This window comes from Aotus nancymaae, unplaced genomic scaffold, assembly GCF_030222135.1.
Source record: "Aotus nancymaae isolate 86718 unplaced genomic scaffold, 86718_ANA_hifiasm-v0.15.2.pri h1tg000173l, whole genome shotgun sequence".
NCBI classification, from domain to species: Eukaryota; Metazoa; Chordata; class Mammalia; order Primates; family Aotidae; genus Aotus; species Aotus nancymaae.
In genome coordinates this window covers 890,373-916,585 of record NW_026988588.1, presented here as the reverse complement: position 1 = coordinate 916,585, position 26,213 = coordinate 890,373, and the positions used below count along the sequence as shown (strand labels likewise).

Sequence of the window (26,213 nt, the reverse complement as noted above, 5' to 3'; positions counted from 1 at the left end):
AATAAATCAAAACTACTTTCTTCTGGAGGTTTATTTTGGATAAAATAGTTGATAGATTACAGTGAGACATTGTACAAAAAGACTAGAAAATAATTTAAGGGGGTATTTTAAGCATGGGATTCTGATACACTCATTAACGTGCTTGCTCCCAAGCTCTTACTATAGAGAATAAGGTTTTTCTCCATCAAAAATAACCCAGTTACACCAGTAAATCTTCCCAGTTCTGAAAATCTGAAACAACTGATAGATACTCCATTAAACGCAGAAACACTGTCTACTCAAAATATTTGTAATATTACGCAGTGACAAACATTTCCCACATCTATACAGGGTTAACCATAGTTTTCAGCAAAGCAACAAGTGCTTTACTGATTGTCTTTTTCAGTTTATAGATAACTCCAATTTCATAAACCCATACTGTACCAAACCAGCAAATAAACAGCCGCAGCCTCGCCAAGCCATGCCAACGGCAGGGACCCTATCTCCTGTCCTTTTTGCCAGCTTTCCTCTTTCCAGAGAGTAAGTGCTTGGGCTTCATATCAAACACATGTCTGTCTGCCTCCCCTTTCTTCCCCAACCGATTCATCTTCTTCTGAGCATTCTTCATCATAGTCTTGGCTTTCTTTACCATCTAAAGACGAGAAAAAATTATGTTCATTACTTAAAACCAATGTTCCATTCTGTATTTTAACTATTGGTGACAATGTTTCAATGACTCAGGCCTGCTCCGTGAAGAAACCCTGTTACATCTTTTTTCTCTTAGGCCCAGCACAATATGTCCAGGAACTCAGTTAATATTTTTGTATAAAGACTGGATGAAAATCATACCTAGGACAGGTTTTAGAGCCAGGACTAGATACAGTTTAGACCTAGAAGTTTAGAACACATCTGTCTAACTCCCTGTTACTCAAGCCAGGTTTCACGATGGAAATGGCACAGGGGAGTGAAACTCAGGCTTCCATGAAGACCTTGGCAGTTTACACAGAGACTTTCTCTGGCACCTACAGGTCCACGATGCTGAAACTACAAGTTTTTGTGTTTAATAAAAGGACATTTCAGCAAGAGAGACTGTACATCTAAAGTGTCTTTTCCAAAAGACACTACAAATGAGCTAAATGTGACTCAAGCTCTTCATGTGGGGGGAAACAACCCTGCAACCTAAGGATGAGCATGATCCACCCGTTGACCCAGCAGCTCCCTTCAGCTATTCCTCCCATGGGCTTGCTGGGACTGGAGGCGTCCTGGTGCTTAGCAGTGGCCACTTGCTGGCCCTCTTCAGACAGCAGGGCCTGATCCCAGACTGCAGGTCCTGTCAACCATGCTCTGCTCCTACTCCGAGGAAGGAAAGCACCAGGGACTGGTCCATCCAGGGCAGCTGTCCAGGGGCGTCCGCCTGCACCCTGGCTCAAGCTCTCCTCTAAAGGATGCCACAAAATGAGGGCACACAGGGCACACAACCCCTGCCGTAGCCCCTGCAAATGACAACTGCTGATGTTTGCCCTGAACCCTGTTCAGTAAACAGCAGAGACTGTTATTTTATTCCATTCCATGACACAGAAACTGACCTTGACATCCCGAAGACCAGAAACATCACGTGGAGTTCGAGAGTGACTCCGACTCCGACTCTGGGCCACAGAGGAGGGGGGTGCAGAGTCTTCCCGCTTTCTTTTCCTAGTGACACTCCGGGATCTTCTTGTCTGGACTGCGTAGTGGGCCTGCAAAGCAGGGAAAGCAACGCTCAGTGCTTAGGACCCCAGCCCCACCTCCAGGCTCAGCGACAGACACGAGGTCACTCCAGCAAGAGGGGAGGAGAGGAGTGTTTGAACCATTACCATATGGGCTAAAGATCTTGAAAATATACACAGTTTTTTCACATTAGTCACATTTTCCATGTCAATTTCACATTAGTAACAATTTCACATTAGTTATTGGTCAAATATTCTTATTCACTTAACAGAAGCTGCTTTATGTAAGAAAGCTGATTTTAACTCCACTTAAAGAAACTCAGAACTCTCATTTAAAAATGATTATGAGTATCACATCACAATTTATATTTCAGACATAAATAAAGCTCTCTCCCTCATCACCCCATTTTTGGGGTTACTGATATGAACACAAAGGGATACTCATCAGACAGAAACTGCAGACTACACATCCAGAGGACAGGGTCTGCAGCCACACCCAGGCGCATCACGGCACTGCCTCACGCTGCCTGTGGAATTTTTTTTTTTTTTGAGACAGAGTCTTGCTCCGTCACCCAGGCTGGAGTGCAGCCTCAACCCACCACTTCAACCTAGACCCAGGGTCAGGGAATCCTCAACCCACCACTTCAAACCAACTCCAGGGCCAGTGAATTCTCAACCCACCACCCACTTCGACCCAGACTTAGGGTCAGGAAATCCTCAAGCATCACTTCAACCCACACCCAGAGACAGCAAAAATCTCAAGAGAGAGACTGGAAGCTCTCATTGCTTTTTGCTGTAATTTCCCACGGTTTTCCAGGACATTGCTTTTCTTCTTTTTTCTTTTGAGATAGAGTCTTGCTCTGTCACGCAGGCTGGAGTACAGTGGCACAATCTCAGCTCACTGCAACCTCCACCGCCCGGGTTCAAGCAATTCTCCTGCCTCAGCCTCCTGAGTAGCTGGGATTACAGGTGCACGCCACCATGTCCTGCTAATTTTTTGTATTTTTTTAGTGGAGATGGGGTTTCACCATACTGGCCAGGCTAGTCTCAAACTCCCGACCTGATGATCCATATGCCTCAGCCTCCCAAAGTATTGGGATTACAGGCGTGAACCATGGCGCCCAGCTGGTTTTATTAAAAAGGTATCCAGCCACATGAACACGGGAACCGCCCCCTACACTCACGTTGTCTTTATTGTCCATGTCAACACCAAGACTACGCATCTCATTCTCCAAAACTGTCCTCTGAACCTGAGAAGAAAAGAATGACATATTTGCTTTAAGCAAAATTAGTTTGATTAAATATTGAAAAAAATTTCACAGAAAAAAAAAATATATATATATATATATATTCCAACAATTATTTTAGAAGTTGTAATTTTTACTGGGCCTTGCTTTCATGTTTTTGGATAGCTCAATTAAATCCCATGAAAACTAACATTTATGGAGCGACTGCTGTGGTAAGACACGGCATATCCTCCACGTCTGTCTACTCTTCACAACATGGGAGAGTGACCATCTCCATCACAGGTGACACACTAAAGCTGAGGTTAGCGAGGTGGCCTAAGACAAAGGCAGTGTGCCAACCTCTCTCCTCCCAGGGATGGCTGAGCCCCACCCAGAAAAGTACAAAAATGTCCAAGTCCACCATAACCAGTCAGTTGCCACCATAAGAAAACAATGTATACTGAATGTCAAGTTACTGCCTCCAGTTACATGTTAGCTGCCCTCTACCTGGTCTTTCTTTTGCGCCATCCCACCCTGCTACAGAGCCAACAAACTGCCTTTTGTAGACTGGGTCAGGTTCCTGTAAATTGCTGAAGAGTCCAGATTTAATGCAGCAATTAAAGGGCAAGAAAACCAGCCAGGCGCAGTGGATCACGCCTGTAATCCCAGCACTTTGGGAGGCCAAGGCGGGCAGATCACTTGAAGTCAGGAGTTTGAAACCAGCCTGGCCAACATGGTGAAACCCCATCTCTACTAAAAATACAAAAATTAGCCGGGCATGGTGGCAGGTCCAGCTACTCAGGAGGCTGAGACAGAAGAATCACTTTAACCTGGGAGGTGGAGGTTGCAGTGTGTCAAGACTGCACCACTGCACTCTAACCTGGCCAACAGAGAAAGGCTCTGTCTTGAAAAAAAAAAAACAAAAGAAATTAGAACAGGAAAATGAAAATGTTAACTGATTGCTTTAAACATCAATGAACCGTAAGTTACACTTTTTATCTGTACAACTGCAAAATGACTGGATCCATAATAGTGCTAAACTCGAAGCTGAAAGTCACCAAGAGAGGACACAGTAACCAGAATATAAAAGATCAGGACGTGAGCAATACTGCAAATCCACATACACCAACAAAAGAAGAATGTGCAGTCTTATGGCCATAAATGGCAAATAATGGCCATATGCTAAATAAATCTTATTTAGCAATGATTACACAGGAATCCAACTTGCAAAAAATAGATCACACCTCTTTGGAAAGACACAAACTTGCCTTCTTAGCAGTTCGAGGCATCCTGGGTCCCTGTGTATTCTTTTCCTTGGACTCCAGAATTTTCAGCTTCTTCTTCTCTCTGATCTGCTTTGCCAGCTGTCGGATTTCCAGCATGTCCTCATCTTCACTCTCAGAGTCACTGTCATACTCTCCAGCAGCTGTTCGCAGCTCTTCTTCTTTTTCTAATTCTTCCAGTTTCTTTTAAAATAGAGTTGTAATTAAGCAAAATTAACAGTGCACAAAGTCCTAAGTGAGTGAGTGTGGCAGCGTGTGTAGGAGAGCTGTGTTTCCCTGCCTCAGAGAGCAGAGCGAATGCCCTGGTCCGGTCCCACCTGACCCTGCCTATCTATGCGCAGTGTATCTCACAGGGCGGGTTCCATGATGAAAATGGAGACCACATGAACACCAGCTACCAGCAAGTCAGTAACTGCTGTGCACCATTTTACTTCTTTAAAACAATGAATTGTTTTAAAGTAAAATGTGCAGAGGCCACCCCCCTCACTTCCAATGCTCCCAGCAGACACACAAAAGGAGCTTAGTCCTGAGAAACGGAATTTGTGCCACGTCCCATGTATCCATTCTAATGTCACCCCAAATACTGCCTCACTGGCTACTTTTTCACACGACAAAAATGAAAACTAAATACATGCAGGTTCATCACACCCTAATGAAGCAACCCGGTCAGGAGCCCAACAGGCAGACGTGCCTGGGAGACTCTGGCCAGGAGCGCACAGGGCGAGGCTGGGGGACCAGGCCTCATGGAAGGGGATGGCATGGGCACAGCTGGATAGGAGGAGAGTCCCAAGGCTTCTCTCGCCCAGGAGTGTGGAAGGCACAGGGAAGAGGCTGGGAAGGCAGGTGGCTGCTGCGTGGTCAGTGAGGGCGCAGGCTGGATGAAGGCCCCAGCAGTGGCGAGAGCAGATGCCCTGAGGCCACTCCTCTGGCACCAATGGAATTGAGATACTGCCCCACAATCTGCTATGGAGGTGCAAGGAGCACAGAGACACGAGACTGAAAACATGAACTAGATTATGGAGCGCCTGTGGGAACCACGGAGTGGAAACAGGACACGCAGCCGCCAAGTACTGTACATAGCATTTTCCAGAAAGCACAACTGAGAGAAAAAGACAGGATAGCAACTAACGGGGGACATGGTTTAAGTATGTTTTTGTTTAAAAAGATGAGTAAAACTTGTGAACATTTATATGCTAAGAAAAAGCAAGTAGGGAGGGGAGTGAGGCAGGAAACAGATGTGACAGAGCAGAGCTCCCGAGGAAGAGGGCCCAGCATGGCAGAGCCCAGCCAGGGCCAAGTGTCTCCACCAGAGTCTCGGGCTGGGGAAGAGGTGCAGGAGGCAGAGTCAGGGTGGAGGCAGCGGGTGCAGGAGAATGAAGGGGACGGGCACAGCGTCTCCATCAGAGTCTCGGTGTGGGGAGAGTGGTGCGGGGGCAGAGTCAGGGTGGAGGCAGTAGGTGTAGGAGAATGAAGGGGACAGGCCCGGCTGAGCCAAAGCTGTGCTGCTATCTTCCAGCAGTAACATAATAAAAAGGAAAAAAAACCCACAATTTAAAAAGTGACACAAACCTTCATGATGGCTGGATCAATATAATCAGCTATATTATGGCCTTCCCAGATTTCTGGTATCTTATCATGTTTTTCAGATGAATTCATTAAATCCCAGTACTCTAAAGTCAGAAAAAGGTGGTCACATTTATAGGAGCTTTTAATGTCTTCAAGCACTATGTGCGTAAAATGAGTTGCGACTGATGGCAAGTCATGTGACTCCACCGCACGAGAGCACTGCATGCAATTCCACGTGCGGTGCCACGAACAGCGTTACCCTCATTCAACACCCACGAGCACAAAAGCTACAAAAACCACCCTACCATCCCAAAACAGAAAATAATGGCAGAACTCTCATTGAGTACTGTCAACTTTTTTTTTTTTTTTTTTGAGACGGAGTTTTGCTCGTTACCCAGGCTGGAGTGCAATGGCACGATCTCGGCTCACCACAACCTCCGCCTCCTAGGTTCAGGCTATTCTCCTGCCTCAGCCTCCTGAGGAGCTGGGATTACAGGCACGCGCCACCATGTACAGCTAATATTTTGTATTTTTAGTAGAGACAGGGTTTCACCATGTTGACCAGGATGGTCTCGATCTCTTGACCTCGTGATCCACCCGCCTCGGCTTCCCAAAGTGCTGGGATTACAGGCGTGAGCCACCACGCTCAGCACTGTCAACTTTTTTTTTTGAGACAAGAGTCTCGGCTCTGTCACCCAGGCTAGAGGGCAGTGGTGTGATTTCTGCTCACTGTAGCCTCAACCCCCTAGGCTCAAGAGATCCTCCCACCTCAGCCTCCCGTGTAGCTGGGACTATAGGCGCACGCCACCATGCCCGGCTGATCTTTGTATTTTTTTAGAGACAGAGTTTTGCCATGTTGCCCAGGTTGGTCGCAAACTCCTGGGCACAGGTGATCCAAAGCGCTGTGATTACAGGCATCAGCCACTGCACCTGGCCCTCAGGATACGACTTTCACTCTTGAAGAAATTAAAAGTTGATAAATAGGCTAAAACACTTTTACTCATTAAAATCTTTTCCCACTTTTCTGAAATACTTCACGTGTAATCGGCATTTAAAAATAATGATCACACTCTGGCCCTTACTCTGAAGATCCAAAATATAATCATCTCCCATTTCCAGCTCAAGATCTCGTTCCTGCAATGGAAAGAGAAATTACCATCAGCTTCATTTTGCCTTTCAGTGCTCTGCCCCCTTCTTGTCTTATGAAACCATCTCTCTCCACCCTCTCAGTATCAGTAGGCTCACCTTCATGCCTTTCAGTGCTCTGCCCCCTTCTTGTCATAAGAAACCATCTCTCTCCACCCATCAGTAGGCTCACCTTCCGTGTCTGGAAGGGAGGCTGTTTCTGGCCATCTGTGGGCTGTCTGTCCTACTCATTCATTTTGTTCTTCCCTCAAGCCAAAGAGCTCCACCAGAGGGGCTTCTGCGGGGGGCTCACTGCTGTGTCCACAGCCTGACACCTGGACACCCGCGGCTCCACTTCGATGCCCCAGGCCCTGCCCGCCCCCATGAGAACTCTGGGTGAGAGCTCCGGCGCATACCCTCTTCTTCTTGGGCTCCTCCATTTCCATCCTCTTCCTGCGTGCCACCACTCCTTCAGGGATGAAAGGGGGCCTCTCCTGAGAAGACATCATGTAAAGTATTCACGTGGAATGCCTGCTGAATGAGAAACTTACAAAACCAAAAAAGCAGAAGCAAATTTCCTATATGCAAGGGGAACAGAAAACCACACCCAGACCAATTAATACCAACAGATTATTTTAGGGGAGAGGAGTCAGTTTCAAGGTCAGTTTGAGCACAGAGACCAGGAGGACTCCATAAATTGATTCCAAAGTTTATTCAGGAAAAAATGAAATCATGATTATCATGAAAAATTATCGAAGAAAGTGATAAATAACGGTGGATCAACAAATTAAAGAAATTTAGATATAAACTCAAGTGCCTATAAGAATTCAACAGAAAGATAAGACAAATATTCAATACTCAGGTCAGAATGACTTTGCAATGAATGATAAGCCTTTCTATGCATGATGCAAACCTCAACAGCCAGAAATAAAATATTAATATATGTTAATAGTTCAAAAATGTACAACACATTTGAGGTTAAAAAGGCAAGTGACAAAAAGAGAAAAATATTTATAATGTATCTGACAAGCATCCAACCTTTTTAATATAAAAATAACAAATCGGCCGGGCGCAGTGGCTCATGCCTGTAATCCCAGCACTTTGGGAGGCCGAGGCGGGTGGATCACGAGGTCAAGAGATCGAGACCATCCTGGTCAACATGGTGAAACCCCGTCTCTATTAAAAATACACAAAATTAGCGGGGCATGGTGGCGCACGCCTGTAATCCCAGCTACTCAGGAGGCTGAAGCAGGAGAATTGCCTGAACCCAGGAGGCGGAGGTTGCGGTGAGCCGAGATCGCGCCATTGCACTCCAGCCTGTGTAACAAGAGCGAAACTCCGTCTCAAAAAAAATAAAAAAAAAGAATAAAACAGATTTCCACTTGTGTTTCAAGACTTTTTAAAAATTAAGCTTCTATATCAGCAACATTTCTAGAAGGATAAACTAGACTAACAGTGACCGCGTCATGCAGTGAGAAACAGGTGCCACATGGAGCTTTGCACTTTTCTCCACCTTCTTGATTCTCTACACAAGAAGGTGAAACTGAGGCCCACCCACAATATCCACCAGTGTGCGTGTGAAACTGGATCTGAAGCTTCTGGAAAAGGCCCATGGATGGCATCTGTCCCAGGGTAAGCCGTCTTACCTTATCGTCCCTCCTGGATGGGACAGCCAGGTGCAGTCTATTCAGCACCTCATTCACTTTATTTCCCTTCATTTTGGTTTCCACTCGATGAGCCAAAAGCCTATCGCAAGCCTAATCATGTAAAAAACAAAGCAAACACATCCTACAGCAGCTGCTTTAGGCAAAAATTGTCTAGGGTAGGAACAGCAAAGCATCCCCTCAAACCACACTGTCCACTGGGGAAAGTGGGTCTTGGAGGGGTCTCTCTTCATGCCCCTCATCTCACCACTGTGAGGGCTCCAAGTGTTAACAACGTCTAGAAAGAAAACTCTTTTATCCCGACGACTGACTTTAATCAAACAAGAGAAAGACAGTAAAAAGACTGACACCCGACTTAAGGCAGCACTGACCTCTGTTTTAACTTTAATAACACCTTCCTCAGTCAGGGTGCTGGTCTCTATTACAGGGAATCCTTCAGCCTGCAAATCTGTAAATATTTTCTGGGAATGCAAAGAAAAAATGAGAGATGTATTATTGATTTCCAGTTCCCTACAGAACAAACTGTATAGTTCTGCAGATGGCGGTTGCAAATGTGAACTGTTCAACATCTGTGGCTGTTTCAAACTCTTAAAAAACAGATATATCCTAAAAAGTTATTTTCCTCATATTCTTCAATGATTAAGCACATACAAATGACATCAACAAGATGGCCAACTAGTAGCCCCTCACATCTGTCCGCACAACAAAGGTAGTCAGAATAACGAACAACTACATGTGAATGACTGAGAGAGAGCTCCAGAGAGCATCACAGACCCTGGTGAGCACAGAAACACAAGACAGTGAAATACAGCCCAAAGAAAACGCTGGGCCGCCAGCAACCCACCCCACAGCTGTGATGCGATGGGACCCAGGAGGAAGGTCTCCCAACAGCGAGGGGTAGGCAAGAGGATGCCAGCAGCCCCCACCACCACTATGGACACCCAGAGCCCCCACCACTGGCGTACCCTGGCATCCTCACAGCTGCACTCCCTCCACAGAGGAGCTGACACTGGGCCCTGTCTGCTGGGCCCATGCGGCGACGATGCTCTGCCATCCTGGGGTTGGAACTACAGTTGGAATGTGTCTTGTTCAGGGTAAAGTAGCCACAGATCCCCTTCATCTCAGAGGCTAAGCTGCCTCAAAGCCACCCAAACCTGGTGGCCCACCGCCCCTGAGCCAGCTGCAAGCAGCTGCTACACCCTTCCCAGCAGGGCCGGGTGAAGGCGGAGCCAGTCTGCCGCCCGTTGCTCCAGGATCCAACAGTACCCTGCCTCCTGGAAAACAGCACCTGGCCTCTCACAGCATCCCTGTCTCCCTGCTGCCTAAGCTGAAGCAGTGCCCTGCCTTCTGGGAAATGCCCAGAGTGGTCACGTATCCCAGCACCTACGCTGAAGAGGTACCATGTATCCCAGGGAAACGGTGCCTGGGCCGCCCAGAAAAGTCACACCCCTCAGGCCGACACTGCCCAGCCATGCACCATGGGGAGGAGCTGACATCATAGTCTACATCCCAGGGAAACAGAGCAGGGGCTGAGCAGAGGCACCTGCCCCACCATGCAAACAGCTCCAGCACCTGCTCTAACCCTGGAGCTGGACTAACCCTACAGTCTGAGCTGCGGAGACACCACTCTTTCCAGGAAGTGGAGTCACTGCTATTCTCCTCCCTGTCCTCCAGGGCCCAGTGACAGCTGGACTGGTCCATTCTGGGGTCCTTGCTGCCACCTCACAGAGTCTGGGATACTGCTGCGCCCCACCATCCCAGGGTCCAGAGTTACTACCACACAGTGCCTTATGCCCTCGAGTTGACACTAAGCCCTCCCTACTGGCTCAGGTTTCTGAAGTGCAGCTGTACCTGGCTTCCCAGGCTCAAACTTCCAGAGTGCTTCTTCCCAGGAGTCAGGCTAGGACTCCTTACCCTCTGCGTAGAGTCACAGCTACAACCTGGCCCCGGGCCTAAGCTGCTAGGGGTGCTTCAGAGTCACAGATCCGCCACAGAGAACAAACCTGCACCCCAAGGCCAGGTACCATGACAGGTACACAAGGCCCTAAGGCTAGAGCCCCAGTCCCTCAGCAATCTGGGTTCCTGCAGCTAGAACCCAGTACTGTGGCAGCTAATTGCAGACCATGTCAGACGTGACACCAAGAGAGATCCCCTCAGCTAAGTCCGCCATTGTGGGGAAAACAAGAATAGCAGGACCCCAAAAGCCCTTTACACCAAGGATATTAAAAACGTACATCGCCACTGGCACAAACTTCCAGAGCTGAGGCGACTGAGCCACCCACAGTTATTGCTGTCGGAGGTGAGGAAGCTGCACAGAAATGATGTCACTGCTCCCATCCAGAATGAGTCACGGTTCCCTTCCAAAATGGCGCACTAAAACCCCAGTGAGGTGAAAATCTTTCTCCATGAAAACCACTCCAGAAGAAAGTATAAAATAGGCCATTGTTCTACTAAATGCAGGGACATCAATGCAGGGACACGAGAAACATGAAAAAGCAAGGAGATAAGGAATCATGAAAGGAATACAACGCTCCAGAACAGACCCTAATGAAAAGGAAACCAATGAATTGCCAGAAAGAGAATTCAAAATAACAATTAGTTTTTTGAAGGAAACTCAATGAGAAACAAGAAAATATAGACAGACAATTCAACAAAATCAGGAAAATGATTTCATGATATGAACAAGAAATTAAATTGAGACAGAAATTGTAAAGAAAAGAGCCAAACAGAAATCCTGTAGCTGAAGAATTTAATGAATGAGATAGAAATACAATAGACAGTTTTGATTTTGTTTTTTAATTTCTTTTTTTTTTTTTTTTTTTTTGAGACAGAGTCTCGCCCTGTGGCCCAGGCTGGAGTACAATGGCATGCTCTCAGCTCACTGCAACCTCCTCCTCCTGGGTTCAAGTGATTCTCCTGCCTCAGCTTCCCGAGTAGCTGGGATTACAGGTGCCTGCCACCATGCCCGCCTAATTTTTATATTTTTAGTAGAGACAGGGTTTCACCATGCTGACCAGGCTGGTCTCGAACTCCTGACCTCAGGCAATCCACCTGCTTCGGCCTTCCAAAGTGCTAGGATTACAGACATGGGCCACCATGCCCGGCCCAATAGACAGTTTTAACAGCGGACTGGATAAACAAGAAAAAAAATCTCTGTCATTTGAAACTACCTAGTCAGAAAGAAAACAAGGAGTAAGAATGAAAAAGGATGAAGGAAGCCTAAGAGATTTACAGGATAACATAAGTGAATACATGTTAGTATTATGGGAGTTCAAGGAGAAGAGAAGGGAAAAGGTTTAGTAACCTATTTAATGAAATAGGTGAAAACTTTCCAAGACTGGGGAGAGGTATGGACATCTAAAACCAGGAAGTTCAAAGTTTCGCAAATAGAGTCAACCTAGAAATGTCTTCCCCAAGGCACATTGTAGTCAAACTGTCAAAAGTCAAATACAAAGGAAATTCTAAAAACAGCAAGAGAAAAGCTTAAAGTCACATATAAGATCCCCATTAGACTAACAGCAGATTTCTCTGCAGAAACCTTACAGGCCAAGAGAGAAGAGGATGATACATATTCAAAGTGTTGGAAAAAAATAAAAAAAGAAGAAGCCTGCCAGCCAACTATACTACATCCAGCAAAGCTATCCTTCAGAAATGAAGGAGAAATAAATTATTTCCCAGAAAAGCAAAAACTGAGAGAATTCATCACTACTAGACCAGCCTTACAAGAAATGCTTCACAAAGTCCTACATCTGGAAGTGAAGACAATAATCACTACCATGAAAACATGAAAAAGCATACGAGAAATTCACTTAACCAGTAAAGACATACACAGACTGAAAACGAAGAAGAGACGCAAAAAGATACTCTACACGGGAAACCAAAGCCAAGTAGGAGCAGGTCTACTTGTATCAGATAAAGCAGATTTTAAGTCAAAAACGGTAAAAAGAGACAAGAAGGTCATTATATAATAATAAGGGGGTCAGTAATACTTGGGGACATCAACACCCGACTCTCAGCATTAGACAGATCCTAGGCAAAAAAGAATCAACAAATACTGGATTTAAAGTGCACCGTAGGCCAAGCATGGTGGCTCACGCCTGTAATCCCAGCACTCTGGGAGTTCGAGGCAGGTGGATGACTTGAGATCAGAAGTTCAAGACCAGCCTGGCCAACATGGTGAAACCGCATCTCTACTAAAAATACAAAAAAATTAGCCAAGTGTGGTGGCATGCACCTGTAATCTCACCTACTCTATAGGCTGAGGCAGGAGAATCACTTGAACCCGGGAGGCAGAGGCTGCAGTGAGCTGAGATCATGCCACTGTGCTCCAACCTGGGTGACAGAGCGAGACTCTGTCTCAAAAATAAACAAACAAACAAACAAAGTGGACTGTAGACCAAACATCTACAGAACATATCATCCAACTGCTGCATAATACACATTCTTCTCCTTAGTCCATGGAACATTCTCCAGGATAGACCATATGTTAGGCCACAAAACAAATCCCATCAATTTTTAAAACTTAAAATCATGTCAAGTATTTTTTCAGATTACAATGGAATAAAACTATAAATCAATACCAAGAGAAACTTTCAAAACTGTAAAAATAAAAAGGTGGGGGGAATCATACACATGTCCCAGAATGACCAATGGGACAGTGAGGAAATTAAGGAAGAAATTAACAAGGGAAAAGTGATGCTGACATTGCTGGTCCAGGACCACAATTTGAAAGCCACTCTACCAGTGCACGCTTCTAAAAGCATTTATCATGAAGGATGCCTATTGAAAAGGTTTGTAGAACTCAATTAGTTTGAAAAATTAGGCCCAACAATCACAGCCGGCCTGTTGGAGAAAGCTAGCAGACACTCATCACTTAGAGATCCAGAAAGCCCCAAATTCCGAGAAACTTGTCCTTCACTCAGTCATTCGTTTCCCAAACTTACTTAATCACAGAACCTGTTTTAGGAAGTAACACCTGTGAGCACCCTTCTCGAACAGCTCTCTCACAAGTCATCACATTTTCCAGAAGTCCAACCATCAAATACACATTTCCACACACTCAAGAACAAAGTAGGAATCCAGAAACCTGTTTTTACGTTAGTTTGCACTAACTAGGTTTTTACTATGTCACATCACTAAACCACTGAGGATCCTGTCTCAACTATAAAATACAATTGTGGACTAAATATTCCTAAAATTCCTTCTTCTAAACTTTGGCTGTCTCAGATAAGAATTCAAAATTGCTAAGTAAGAAATATTCAAAATATTAACATGATTTACCTGATCATCTTCAGAAAGTTCGGCTATTCTCTTCACATCACATTTGTTGGCTACGACTATAAGAGGCTAGGCAAGGAAGAAAAATAAGGAAATCATTATTCTCATACTGCAGAATATGAAGGAAAACATGAGTGCCCACACTCACCTTGTTGATAAAGAGAGGTCTGATGTTCTGGAAGAGTTCTAGCTGCTCCCTCAGCCCGTGCCCACACTGCTCAGACAAATCCATCACATACAGGACCGCAGCACGGAGGTGGGCCAGGGCGGTGATGGCCTGCATCTCGATGGTGTTCCTATCCTCCAGAGGGTGGTCCAGGATTCCAGGAGTGTCTACAACCTAACACAGCCAGATCATGTCACTGAAAGCACACTCACCCACGAGCTTCTTGTCCAGCACATTCCAGAAGTCACTCACACACCCAACCAGACCTAATAATCTTAACGGGAGAATTCATTAAAAAAAGAAGTCGTCTCCCAAACTGAGCATGATAAGATAAACAAAGCAGTGAGAGAAAAGTACACACTATTTAAACATCAAAAAAGGGGGGAGGAACCCTGTAGAGCTCAGTGAAATACTAGCCACACCCTTACGAGAAATGACTCTTCTTTTTACTAGTGACATCATAAAATATAAAAACTGGGATAATTGAGAACCCTCCCATGTCTTAGGTATTACTTTCTTCACGATTTATAAAACTACAGTGTGGAAACATTGCTTCGTGATTATTATTATTTTTTTTTGAGACAGAGTGTCATTCCTATGGCCCGGGCTGGAGCTCAATGGTGCAATCTTGGCTCACTGCAACCTCCGCCTCCCAGGTTCAAGCAATTCCTCCGCCTCAGCCTCCCGAGTAGCTGGAATTACAGGCACCCACCACCACACCTGGGTAATGTATTTTTAGTAGAGACGGGGTTTCAATATGTTGGCCAGGCTGGTCTCAAACTCCTGACCTCAGGAGATCCACCTGCCTCAGCCTCCCAAAGTGCTGGGATTACAGGTGTGAGCCACTGCGCCCTGCCTGCTTCATGCTTTTAAACTGTATACATGCCATTTTTGATAACAGAGTTAGAAATGACACAAAGAGAATTTCATTTTACGTTAACAAAATGCAGAAATCCACACTGGTGGCTGGCTGCTTCCCCTGAATTATTTCAGAGACATGTGACCTGTTCTTATGCATCCCCAGGGCTCAGATGAGTTTTCTTTATCATGACGGAGAAATTTCAAGTTCTTGATAACCCTAGATAAACCAAGATATTTATTCTGTTTAAAGACAAGACTCTCGTCAGGCACGGTGGCTCAGACCTGTAATCCTGGCACTTTGGGAGGCCGAGGTGGGTGGATCACCTGAGATCAGAAGTTCAAGAAGGGTCTGGCCAACATGGTGAAATGCCTTCTCTACTAAAAAAAATACAAAAATTAGCCCGGCATAGTGGTGGCACCTGTAATCCTTGCCACTTGGGTGGCTGAGGCAGGAGAATCGCTTGAACCCAGGAGGTGGAGGTTGCAGCGAGCCGAGATTGTGCTACTTCACTTCAGCCTGGGCAACAAGAGCGAGACTTCGTCTCAAAAAAAAAAAAAAAGTAAAGACTCTCACCTGCCAACGTAGATACTTATAATCCATGTGCCCAACGAACAGAGACTTGGTTGTGAACGCATAGGGCTGGACATCCACATCTGCTCTCGTCACCTGAAACAACAGTGAGGACTTTCAGATCACCTCACTTCCTCTCTGTGTAAACATGGCATCTGCGTGTTAACAAGACTAACTGTTAGGAAAAAATCACAGAAGAACCACCTAGAGAACCAGTTACAATTCAAATTCTGTTTCAGTTGATCTGGGCTGAGGCCTAAAATAAAAAAATAGAAAGGAAAAAACCACAGAAGAAACCTCATGTGATTCAACTGTACCAAAGCAGGAGCTACCCACTTTGATAAATGGCCTGGTACCTCTCCCTTCACACTGCCAGGCCCAGGACTGGGGCATGAGGACAGCACTCAGGCCGCTGCCTCCCTCACACTCCCATGTCCTGCCCCACCACCTACAATGCCCGCAGAGTTCTCAGTGATGACAGATGTTCTGTCTGTGCTGCCAAATAGGGCCCACCCATCACATGCTGCCCGTGGACTTTCAGTACGTTGCTCATGTGACTGAGGAGCTGAAATTTTCATTTTGCTGAATTAAACTACAATGTAACAAGCCACCTGGACCAGTGGCCACCACATCAGCCCCATAGCACTGGTTCATTGTAGCAGGTTCAGAGCTGACAAGCACTGGAAACATCAGGAGAGGAGCATCAAAGGAGAGCTTTGCTGGTCACCACGTCATGGCAACCTGTGGACAAAATAAACTTACAAATCTATTTCAAAGTAAAAGTGACCCTGAGGCTGGGTGTGGTGGTCCATGCTTGTAATCCCAGCACTTCGGGAGGCTGAGGCAGGGATGGCTTGAGCTCAGGAGTTTGAGATCAGCCCGGGGAATATAGTGAGACTCCGCCTCCGCAAAAAAATTAAAAAATTAGACAAGTGTGGTGGCATGCACCTATGGTCTCAGCTAGTTGGGTAGCTGGGGTGGGAGGACTGTTTGGGCCCAGGAGGTTGGGGCTGCAGTGAGCCATGACTGCACCACTGCACTTCAGCCTGGGAAAGAGAGCGAGACATCATCTCAAAAAGAAAGGAAAAAAGAAAAAATTTAAACAAAAAGAAAGATATGGGCCGGGCGCGGTGGCTCAAGCCTGTAATCCCAGCACGTTGGGAGGCCGAGGCGGGTGGATCACGAGGTCAAGAGATCGAGACCATCCTGGTCAACATGGTGAAACTCCGTCTCTACTAAAAATACAAAAAATTAGCTGGGCATGGTGGCGCGTGACTGTAATCCCAGCTACTCAGGAGGCTGAGGCAGGAGAATTGCCTGAACCCAGGAGGCAGAGGTTGCAGCGAGCCGAGATCGCGCCATTGCACTCCAGCCTGGGTAATGAGCGAAACTCCGTCTCCAAAAAAAAGAAAAAAAACAAGAAAGATAAAAATTTTTTTAAATTAAAAATATAGTGATCCTTGTAATCCCAGCACTTTGGGAGGCCGAGGCGGGTGGATCACGAGGTCAAGAGATCGAGACCATCCTGGTCAACATGGTGAAACCCCATCTCTACTAAAAATACAAAAATTAGCTGGGCATGGTGGCGCGTGCCTGTAATCCCAGCTACTCGGGAGGCTGAGGCAGGAGAATTGCCTGAACCCAGGAGGCGGAGGTTGCGGTGAGCCGAGATCACGCCATTGCACTCCAGCCTGGGTAACAAGAGCAGAACTCCGTCTCAAAAAAAAAAAAAAAAAATATATAGTGATCTTGGCACTGAGTAAGCCATAAAATTTGACAATTTTCTTGGCACAAGAGCTGTGGCTGGTTGGAAATTCACATTTTAAAGTTGCTTTGCCTCTTCCTGGGTCCCTCAAACTCAGCCAAATTGTCCTGAAGCACTAAATGACGGAGTCCCTTAAATGTGACACTTGAATCCTAGTCAGTGAGTACACCCAAGGAAAAAGAGCCAAGGCACCTTGCCCCTCTGCCGGACCACATACTACTTCATGGGAAAGTTGACACAGCAACCGACGTGTGTCAAGATCACCCAGAGGCAGCTGCAGATGGGCAGACCCCGGCTCGGAGTGTCCTCTGCCGCTGGAGCCCGTCTGACGTCACCATTCCAGGGCAGGTCAACAACACCCACGAAAACTCTCCAGTTGTCAACAAAAATGCACTTACACATCTCAAATTCCTTAGAAATTATAGGACACACAAGAACCAAAAGTAATGGTTTCTGTAATAGTAACATAAATCTAGATACAGACAAAGTCAATCCTCTCCAAGGGAACTCAGATGTACTGAGGCACTGGGGTCTCCTGCAGACCAGGGCAGTATTTACTAAAGGACCAACTCAGAGGCCAAAACTATGACCAAGGCCATTCTGAATCCCACACAGTCAGAATACAGTAGCAATGATGTAAAATGGCCAGAGGATTTGCTTTACAATAAAAAGCAGACCAACCTTATTGATGAAGCTGGACTTGCCAACATTTGGGTACCCACACAAAAGCAGAGTCCTGGTATTCGGATCAATGGTTGGCAAACGGGATAAATGCTGACGCACTATGAAAAGTTCAAATGGAAAAATTAAGACACTCAAAGTTTAAGATTTGCTTTAAATTTTCTTTTCAACTTAGTGACAGTCGAGGCCTGTGGTGATATTAATCTTACTCCAATTTTTATAACGCAACAGTGATGGAGAAAATAGTTGCAGAGAGTATAATACATACACAGTATGTTCAATAGTTATTTCCCAAGTTTGGCTGCACTAAGAATCCTGGTCCACAGCCCTTCCAAGCCCATATTTTAACTCATTAGGTCAAAGGTGTCCAACAGCATGTCTGGAAGTGTCCAGACAATTCTCATCAGCAAGATGACATTAGGGAAACAGTGTACTTTGAAGCCTGCATGCCATGATGTTCTGGCTGAAACATGGGTTACTGCCATTCAGCCACCTCATCTGTAACAAACACGGCTCCAAGGTGGCATCCCTGGGCCATCATGAAGGCCACACAGATCTGTAGGAAAGCACCTGCAAAGCATCCAAATATCATATTTTGTTAAAAATTACTTGCAAGATGCAGGAGGGAGGACAAAACCAAATGAGTCCAAATGATTTGTCATGTAAGAAGACACACAAATAAGCAGGCAAGTGGTGCTTTCAATAGAACCCTACTAGAGTAATTCAGAGAAGTCCTACTGAATAAAAGTATCTTCTAAAATAAAAATGTCAACAATAAACTACAAGCCATCTTATTTTTGCTTGTTTTATTGTTTCTAAGCCATCTTATTTTTTACACTTTTCATCATTTTCTCATGATTTGTTGTCTATCCCTTACCTATTAAATATGAAATACATAAACTTTCTTATGGGTGCTATTAATTTGTACGTATTATAAGTGCTAGCACTTTTTCAATAAAAACCAGCCTATTACTGTTTCTCAAAGGTAAAGCTAGGAAAAATAACTGACCCTGTCATCTCCAAACTATGACAAAACAGACATCTCAAGAGTAAGTCCCCAACAAGGACGCTCCCTGTCAGCAGGACACTAACACGGTTCCTGCGCATGCGTGACAAGCACCTTGCTCCAAATACTCCAGACTCTGCCTCTGCCTCTTGATCACGGTACACATCCGCCCCAGGGCCGCACGCTTCAGCTGCTTGCAGCGGTACAGAGAGTCGCCGTACTTCATCAACCGCACGTAATCTTTAGCAACACTTAAAAAAGGAAAAAATGTTAAGTTTCTTTTCACTTTTGCTAATAACTTAAAAGACATCACAGTAAAAAAAGTACCTTACTTGTCCACTAAATTTTTGGCAATATTTATTTGCCCCAGAGCCAACTTGTAGTGATCTTTGTCGTACAGAATATTCATCAAATCAGCGTAGAACGGATGAATGTCCTGTAACAAAAGCATACCACGGTCAGTTTGGGCCGGCAGTTTCTCATCCCTCATAGAAGTAACACCTGAACAATTTCCTGCCCTCTCTCTTCAAGCCTGCAGCGTCTCCTCCCCAGTTCTCTCTCCTGGCCAGGGGCTCTATTTAGCCCTCTGGAAAAACAAGCATCAGAAGGGATGCGGGCGCCAGTGGTGGCTGCTGCCACCCACCTTCCTCCCAGTATGGCAGGGCAGCCGTGGGACCCAGCATGACCAGCCCCCACCCTGCAGGCACCCTTCCTGCTGCTCAGGAACTCTGCACCAGAAATCCTTCCCTCCACCTGACTATTCCCATCAGCCTAAAAATCTGCCGTTATTTCCCAAACTATAGGAAAAAAAATTTAAACTCCCGTGACCCCGAAATCCTTCCAATTCCTTCTCTTTGTTCCCAAGAGGCACTGTGTCTCTCCTCTCCTCCCTATCTTGAAGCCAATCTCACCAGAATTCTGTGTCCACCACTCCGTCTAAACAGGCTACAAGCTGACAAGGACCTCCCAATGACCAGCTCTCACACTGTATCTCACAGCCCTCTTGAAGCGATGGGGGCTGGCCCCGCGTCCTGCCTGCAGCATCTTCCTCACAGCTTCCAGGGAGACGGTCTGCCCTCTCTAAGTCCTGTGCTGACTCCTGCTCACAGCTCCACCCGAAACATCCATGCTCCCCACAGCACCCTTCTTCCTACATTCCCTTCCAAGGTCATCTCAGAGAGATTTAAATGTTACCTGTATTTGACTAGTGCATTTTACATCACAAGGCCAGCAGTGTCTCGTATCTCACCAGTGCATATAAACGCAACCCCTGACTACCACCTCCTCCAATCCCATCCCCCGTGTTCTCCACCTCCCCCTGCCTCCAGGGTCTCTGGGACCTCAGGCCCCTGCACCTGCTGCTGCTTTGACTACAGGCCTGATTCCCTCTCCCCAAGCAGATATTCCCCGCTCCCCTTCCAGGGCTTCCCTGCATCCATCCGACATGCTATGTATTTTCACGTTCACTATCTTCCCCCGCCACAGAATGAGAACAGGAGCCTTTACCACTTTTTTATTCCCAGTGCTCAGAATGTACCAGACAGATAATAAGCATTCAATGAATGACAAGTTAATCTAACTCTCCACTCTGAAACTGTCCTCAGACAACTAGTCCTGGCTTTAAAAGAGATAACAGAATGTTAATACATCCGAACTCTCCTACCTCTGATGCATATAATACTGAGGATGAAAAAGCAAAAACTTTTTTTTTTTTTTGAGGCAGAGTTTCGCTGTTGTTACCCAGACTGGAGTGCAATGGCGCGATCTCGGCTCACCGCAACCTCCGCCTCCTGGGTTCAAGCAATTCTCCTGCCTCAGCCTCCCGAGTAGCTGGGATTACAGGCGTGAGCCACCATGCCCAGCTAATTTTTGTATTTTTAGTAGAGACGGGGTTTCACCTTGTTGACCAGGATGGTCTTGATCTCTTGACCTCGTGATCCACCCGCCTCCGCCTCCCAAAGTGCTGGGATTATAGGCGTGAGCCACTGCGTTAAGACAAAACTTCTTAAAAAGAACCACAAACATCTGATACTAAATAGATCAAAATATGTTGTTTGCTAAGATCAAGTGTTTCCTAATACCAGATTTAAATACCAGTTTAAATCATCTCTTTCTTAATCACTTTCTTTACCCCCCAGGACTCTCTACCTTTCCCAAAAAACCATCCACCCATTCGAGCAGCATCTACTGAACAACTGTGTCAAACCCTGGAGAGATACAACCTAAGTGTCTGTCCTCTAGCAGGAATTTTTACCGTTTATTTTAAGCACGTGTCTTTTAGTAAGCCATTATTACTTGTTTAAATAAAAAGTACTGTCACAGAAGCCAAGTGTTTCTCTCTGCCTACACCTCCCTTCAGGGACTATTCCAGGGCAATGGCAGAGTGAGGCTTTAAGACTGTCCTGCTGATCCTCACACCCTTCACAACCTCAAGTAACCTCGCAACCACACTGCCCTATACGCGGAGTCAAGGCTTTGTCAGCAGTGCCTGCCAAGCAGTTTCGGCTCTTGCTTTTCTATAGCTAAACAGGCAGGCTGGGTATGGTGGCTCACGCCTGTAATCTCAGAACTTTGAGAGGCAGATACGGGAGGATCACTTGAAGTCAGGAGTTTAAGACCAGACTGGCCAACATGGTGAAACCCTGTCTCTACTAAAATTACCCAAAATTAGCCAGGCATGGTGGTGTGCACCTGTAATCCCAGCTACGCAGGAGGCTGAGGCACACGAATCACCGGAACCCAGGAGGTGGAGGCTGCAGCGAGCCGACACCACGCCATTACACTCCAGCCTGGGCAAGAAAGACAGGCTTAGTCTCAAAAGAAAAAAAAGAAACAGGCAAACTGCAATGTGTGGCAGAGAAAGGAGCTCAAGGTTTCTGGCTTAATGAAAAAGGCACCGCTCCCCAAGTGATCTCTTCTTGCCCGAGAAGAAAAGTCAGTACTGAACTGACCGTCATCCGCTAATGAAGCAACAAGCTCGCAAACTGGTGGACTTCACGCCACTGACCCAAGCTGAGCCCAGAGGGGAAAAAATCCTTGAAAAGAGGGTGGAGGAGATGCACCAGTGAGCTGCCAGCTTCTGCGTTCCTAACCCACAGCTGCCATTACCACCTGGGTTCGCCCCTGCAAGCCCAGGGATTACACAGAAAGCCTGCGAAGCAGCTTTGGGCCTCCTTAGACAGGGTTTGGTTGGAGAAAAGAGAGAATATTAGAGAATCAAAAAACCCACAATCTGTTCCCACTTCTATTAATTCAACAAGATGGTTCTTTGCCACTAACTTACTGAGCAGTCTAAGTCAATTATCTTGTCTCCCTTTCTGTCAAATGAGTACACAAAACTGGTTAAACACTGGTTCTCTGAAGGCTCATATTTACATAAACAGAGAAGTCCCCAAGTCACTTACATCCAACTTAGGGAAATCTGTTAGAATTTGTGAAAGTCTATCATGGTAATTCTGTTGAGTAAATTTGACTTTTCTCATGTAAAAATGTCTAATGCGATGAATTTGGTAATGTTTATGAATAACAGTTGGAGTCTTTCGTTGCGTCTTCGACAACGTCAGGTCAATAAAGTCCTGCAATTAAAGAAAATAAGACATAATTAAGTCAAATGTATCTACTTCTGATTCATTTATTTGAAACCATCTTAAAACACTAACACCGTACAGTACTACGTATTTCAAATTACAAAATTTTACTCTAACTAAATGTTTTTTTTTTTTTTTTGAGACAGAGTTTCGCTCGTGTTACCCAGGCTGGAGTGCAATGGTGCAATCTCGGCTCACCGCAACCTCCGCCGCCTGGGTTCAAGCAATTTTCCTGCCTCAGCCTCCTGAGTAGCTGGGATTACAGGCATGCGCCACCATGCCCAGCTAAGTTTTTGTATTTTTAGTAGAGACGGGGTTTCACTATGTTGACCAGGATGGTCTCGATCTCTTGACCTCGTGATCCACCCGCCTCGGCCTCCCAAAGTGTTGGGATTACAGGCGTGAGCCACCGCGCCTGGCCCTACTAAATGTTTTATATACAACCTTGTTCATCTTTATAGTTTCTGGCCTTTAAGAAACACATGGCTGCTAAGATAAATTTTACCCCATACTTTCTTGATGCTATCTTAATTTCCAAATACCTAAGAACCTTTGAAGCTTACGTAGTCAGAGAACTCAACCATAAATTAGAAAAAACGGTTGAGAAAAAAAAACAATCCTCCCATTTCTTTATGCATATCTTTGACTTTGAAAACACATAAAAAAACAGGTAAAACTAAAACCCACTGTTTAGAATTTCCTAAGAGCATGGAAGGGGGCTATTTGAGGAGATGAAGGATTTCTGCATGAGTTTCCCAGTGCAAAGAGTCAGCACTTCTCTTTAATAAGGATCCGATCCCGAGGATTCCTCAATCTGATGTATCTAGCCACTATCTAGGCACACAAAATTACTTGATCTTTTTTCTTGAACGCTTTGATTAATTCAACAATTTGATTAACTCAGTATTATTTCATACAAAGGTTGTTAGGGATACTCAGGCGCTGAACATAATGAACAAGATACTGTCCCTTCAAGGAATTCAGGGTCCAGTGACAGAAGTAAACTGGTGGCCACAACCGTCTGCCAAGTATCGTACTATGAGGGGCACGCACATTCTCCCCTCTGGGCGTACAAGTGAGACAAGTAAACTGGTGGCCACAACAGTCTGCCAAGTATCATACTATGAGGGGCACGCACATTCTCCCCTCTGGGCGTACGAGTGAGACAAGTAAACTGGTGGTCACAACAGTCTGCCAAGTACTATGAGGGGCACGCACATTCTCCCCTCTGAGTGTACAAGTGAGACAAGTAAACTGGTGGTCACAACAGTCTGCCAAGTACTATGAGGGGCACGCACATTCTCCCCGCTGAGCGTACAAGTGAGACAAGTAAACTGGTGGTCACAACAGTCTGCCAAGTACTATGAGGGGCACACACATTCTCCCCTCTGAGTGTACAAGTGAGACAAGTAAACTGGTGGTCACAACAGTCCGCCAAGTATCGTACTATGAGGGGCACGCACATTCTCCCCTCTGGGCCTACACAAGATCTCCCCTACATTCTTCTGCATCTAATCGTGTTCACACATCCTTAAGGAGGCCCAGTTCAAATGTCACCTACTTCACGAGGTTGCCCCTGACCCTTCTACTAACCACAGCTACTTAAACTCTTATCTTCTCTCAATCCATGTGTGTCTTCCAGGATAACCAGGTTTTATTTCTATTATGGTCAAAAGTGATTCTGCTTACCCCTCTTGAAAACGACTTCCAAAGAGGCAGGTATTTTATGCATTTTTGTAACACAGTACCTGATGCGTTCACTTAACAGCTTCTAGAACGAACTGAATCCCACACTTTCCTGATGTGATTTTTTTTTAAACTTCCAATTACCAAACAATTACCATCACCCTTTTCAGATAGGTAAAGTCATCTGTTCTCTAAAAACACAAACCTCTCCACAAAACAGAAAACGGATGGTGTACTAATATATTCCAAAGTTCTCCACATAAGTCGATTACATCACCAAAGTTCATATAATCCAAAGAGCAAATTCCTTCGACAAACTTGAGAGATGGTTGATCAAAAATACAAATAAGATATGATCCCTGCACTCGAAAATACTACAATCTGGCTGGGAGTGGTGGTTCACACCTGTAATCCCAGCACTTTGGGAGGCTGAGGCAAGTGGATCACTTGAGATCAGGAGTTCAAGACCAGCCTGGTCAACATGGTGAAACCCCATCTCTACTGAAAACAAAAAAATTAGCCAGACCTGGTGGCGTGCGCCTGTAATCCCAGCTACTCGGGAGGCTGAGGCAGGAGAGTCACTTGAACCCGGGAGGCGGAGGCTGCAGTGAGCCGAGATCTGGTCATTGCACTCCACCCTGGGCAACAAGAGCGGAAAAACTTAGTCTCAAAAAAAAAAGTCCTGGCCAGGCGTGGTGGCTCACGCCTGTAATCCCAGCACTTTGGAGGCCAAGGCGGGCGGATCACCTGAGGTCGGGAGTTCAAGACCAGCCTGACCAACAGGGTGAAACACCGTCTTTAAAAAAATAAAAATAAAAAAAATAAAAAATAAAATAAAAAGTCCTAATGCTGAACACTTTTCGACTCATTCTTGCCACACCAACCAACGCTGTACAAATTTAGTCTGGGCCTGCTATAGTCCGAAAAAGAACAGGGATTCCCAAATCCAACAGCGAAAGAGAATGATTTAAAAATTAAGAAATGTTAAATCACGAGAGCAACGAACCGAGGCTTTCAGAGAGGGGAGGGGGCTACGCCAAACCCAGAACCCGAAGGCTCATCACCAACCACCGAGTGCTTCTCCCCTACATGTCGGGGTCCCCCTTCACTCGCCCACCTCGTCACCTTTGGGGCCCCTCCAGAGAACCCTTCTGTAGGCGGACCTCGATCTCTGGGGGCCCTCAGTCTTTGGGTGGACCCGGGTCCCTAGGGGGTCCGATCTCTGGTGGACTCCAGATTCTGTAGGGGGAGGGGAAATGATCACGAGTACCCGGCCAGCAGGTCGCCCCGGGAGCGCTCTCCCACGGTTACTGGCCCGGACACTCGCCGGCGACCCCGCTAAGGAGCAGGGGAAAGTCGGAGTGGCCCTCCCGCAGCCACCTACCTTGGCGGACGGCACCACCGTAATTTTCTTGAAGTTGTAGTGCGCCATGCCGGCTGCCGTAAGCACGCGGGGACTGGGCACTCCCGGAACTTCCGCCGTCGGGCGCTGGCGGTGCGTCACTTCCGGGAGCTAAGCCGAACGTGTCCTGCGTCCCCTATGGCGCTTTCCGCGTTGCACAGCGCACCCATCCGGCCTGGAGGTCAGCCACGGAGGGCGTGTGGGGGCCCCGTGAGTGAGGGGAAAGGACGCCCGGATTTTAGGGGGCGCGCGGAGACTAAATTCCTAATGTGTAAAGCGGACACTCTCGACAGACTGCCCTGCGGGTTTTTGGACGCGAGTTCAGGCCCCCAGCCACCGCCCTGGGCCAGGGTCGGGCAGTCCGGGGTCTTGGGATTTGGGGGATGCATGAGGGTTTAGGGGTTCAGAGGCTCTAGAGGATCCAGTAGTCTAGGGGTCCAGGGTCTTGGCGAGACACGCAGAGGAGGAGGGAAGCGTGCGTGCGGGGCGTGCCCTGGCTCTGGGTGTGGAGCAGGTGACGCGCCCGCTCCCCTACCCCGACCTCGCGCCCGTGGTGTCGAGGAGGCCCTTGCGGCTCCCCTGCAGCCCTTTCTCGTGCTTGTTAAATCCCAAAACGGGCGGAGAAGGTAAAGCCTGATCTAAGGCAAAAGAGGTGCAGCTGG

General features: G+C 46.4%; 1 protein-coding gene across 2 annotated transcripts; it reads right to left on the bottom strand.

Annotated features, from left to right (window-relative positions):
• Positions 1–13: 13 nt before the first annotated feature.
• GTPBP4 (GTP binding protein 4) lies at positions 14–25,614 on the bottom strand. Of its 2 annotated transcripts, XM_064371803.1 has the most exons (17): positions 25,534–25,614; positions 22,281–22,451; positions 19,209–19,312; positions 18,991–19,127; positions 17,871–17,971; positions 15,428–15,520; positions 13,975–14,166; positions 13,830–13,895; positions 8,921–9,010; positions 8,532–8,642; positions 7,302–7,379; positions 6,843–6,894; positions 5,764–5,864; positions 4,180–4,377; positions 2,870–2,935; positions 1,566–1,715; positions 14–631 (listed from the first exon to the last, which is right to left on the bottom strand). In XM_064371803.1, the coding sequence occupies exons 1-17, from the start codon at positions 25,579–25,581 to the stop codon at positions 479–481; spliced, it is 1,911 nt and encodes a 636-aa protein (XP_064227873.1). In that variant the 5' UTR covers positions 25,582–25,614; the 3' UTR covers positions 14–478. The 2 variants fall into 2 exon arrangements, with proteins under 2 accessions (XP_064227873.1, XP_064227874.1); XM_064371804.1 differs by lacking the exons at positions 22,281–22,451; positions 25,534–25,614 and having other exon boundaries at positions 19,204–19,288.
• Between the last annotated feature and the right edge of the window lie 599 nt (positions 25,615–26,213).

Excerpts from the sequence above, each read along its gene's own strand:
- GTPBP4 (XM_064371803.1), bottom strand. The coding sequence starts at position 25,581 with ATGGCGCACTACAACTTCAAGAAAATTACGGTGGTGCCGTCCGCCAAG. Across the intron at positions 15,521-17,870 it reads AGTCCAGCTTCATCAATAAG|GTGACGAGAGCAGATGTGGA; the intron begins GTTGGTCTGCTT and ends CTGTTGTTTCAG. Across the intron at positions 8,643-8,920 it reads TTATTAAAGTTAAAACAGAG|GCTTGCGATAGGCTTTTGGC; the intron begins GTCAGTGCTGCC and ends TTACATGATTAG.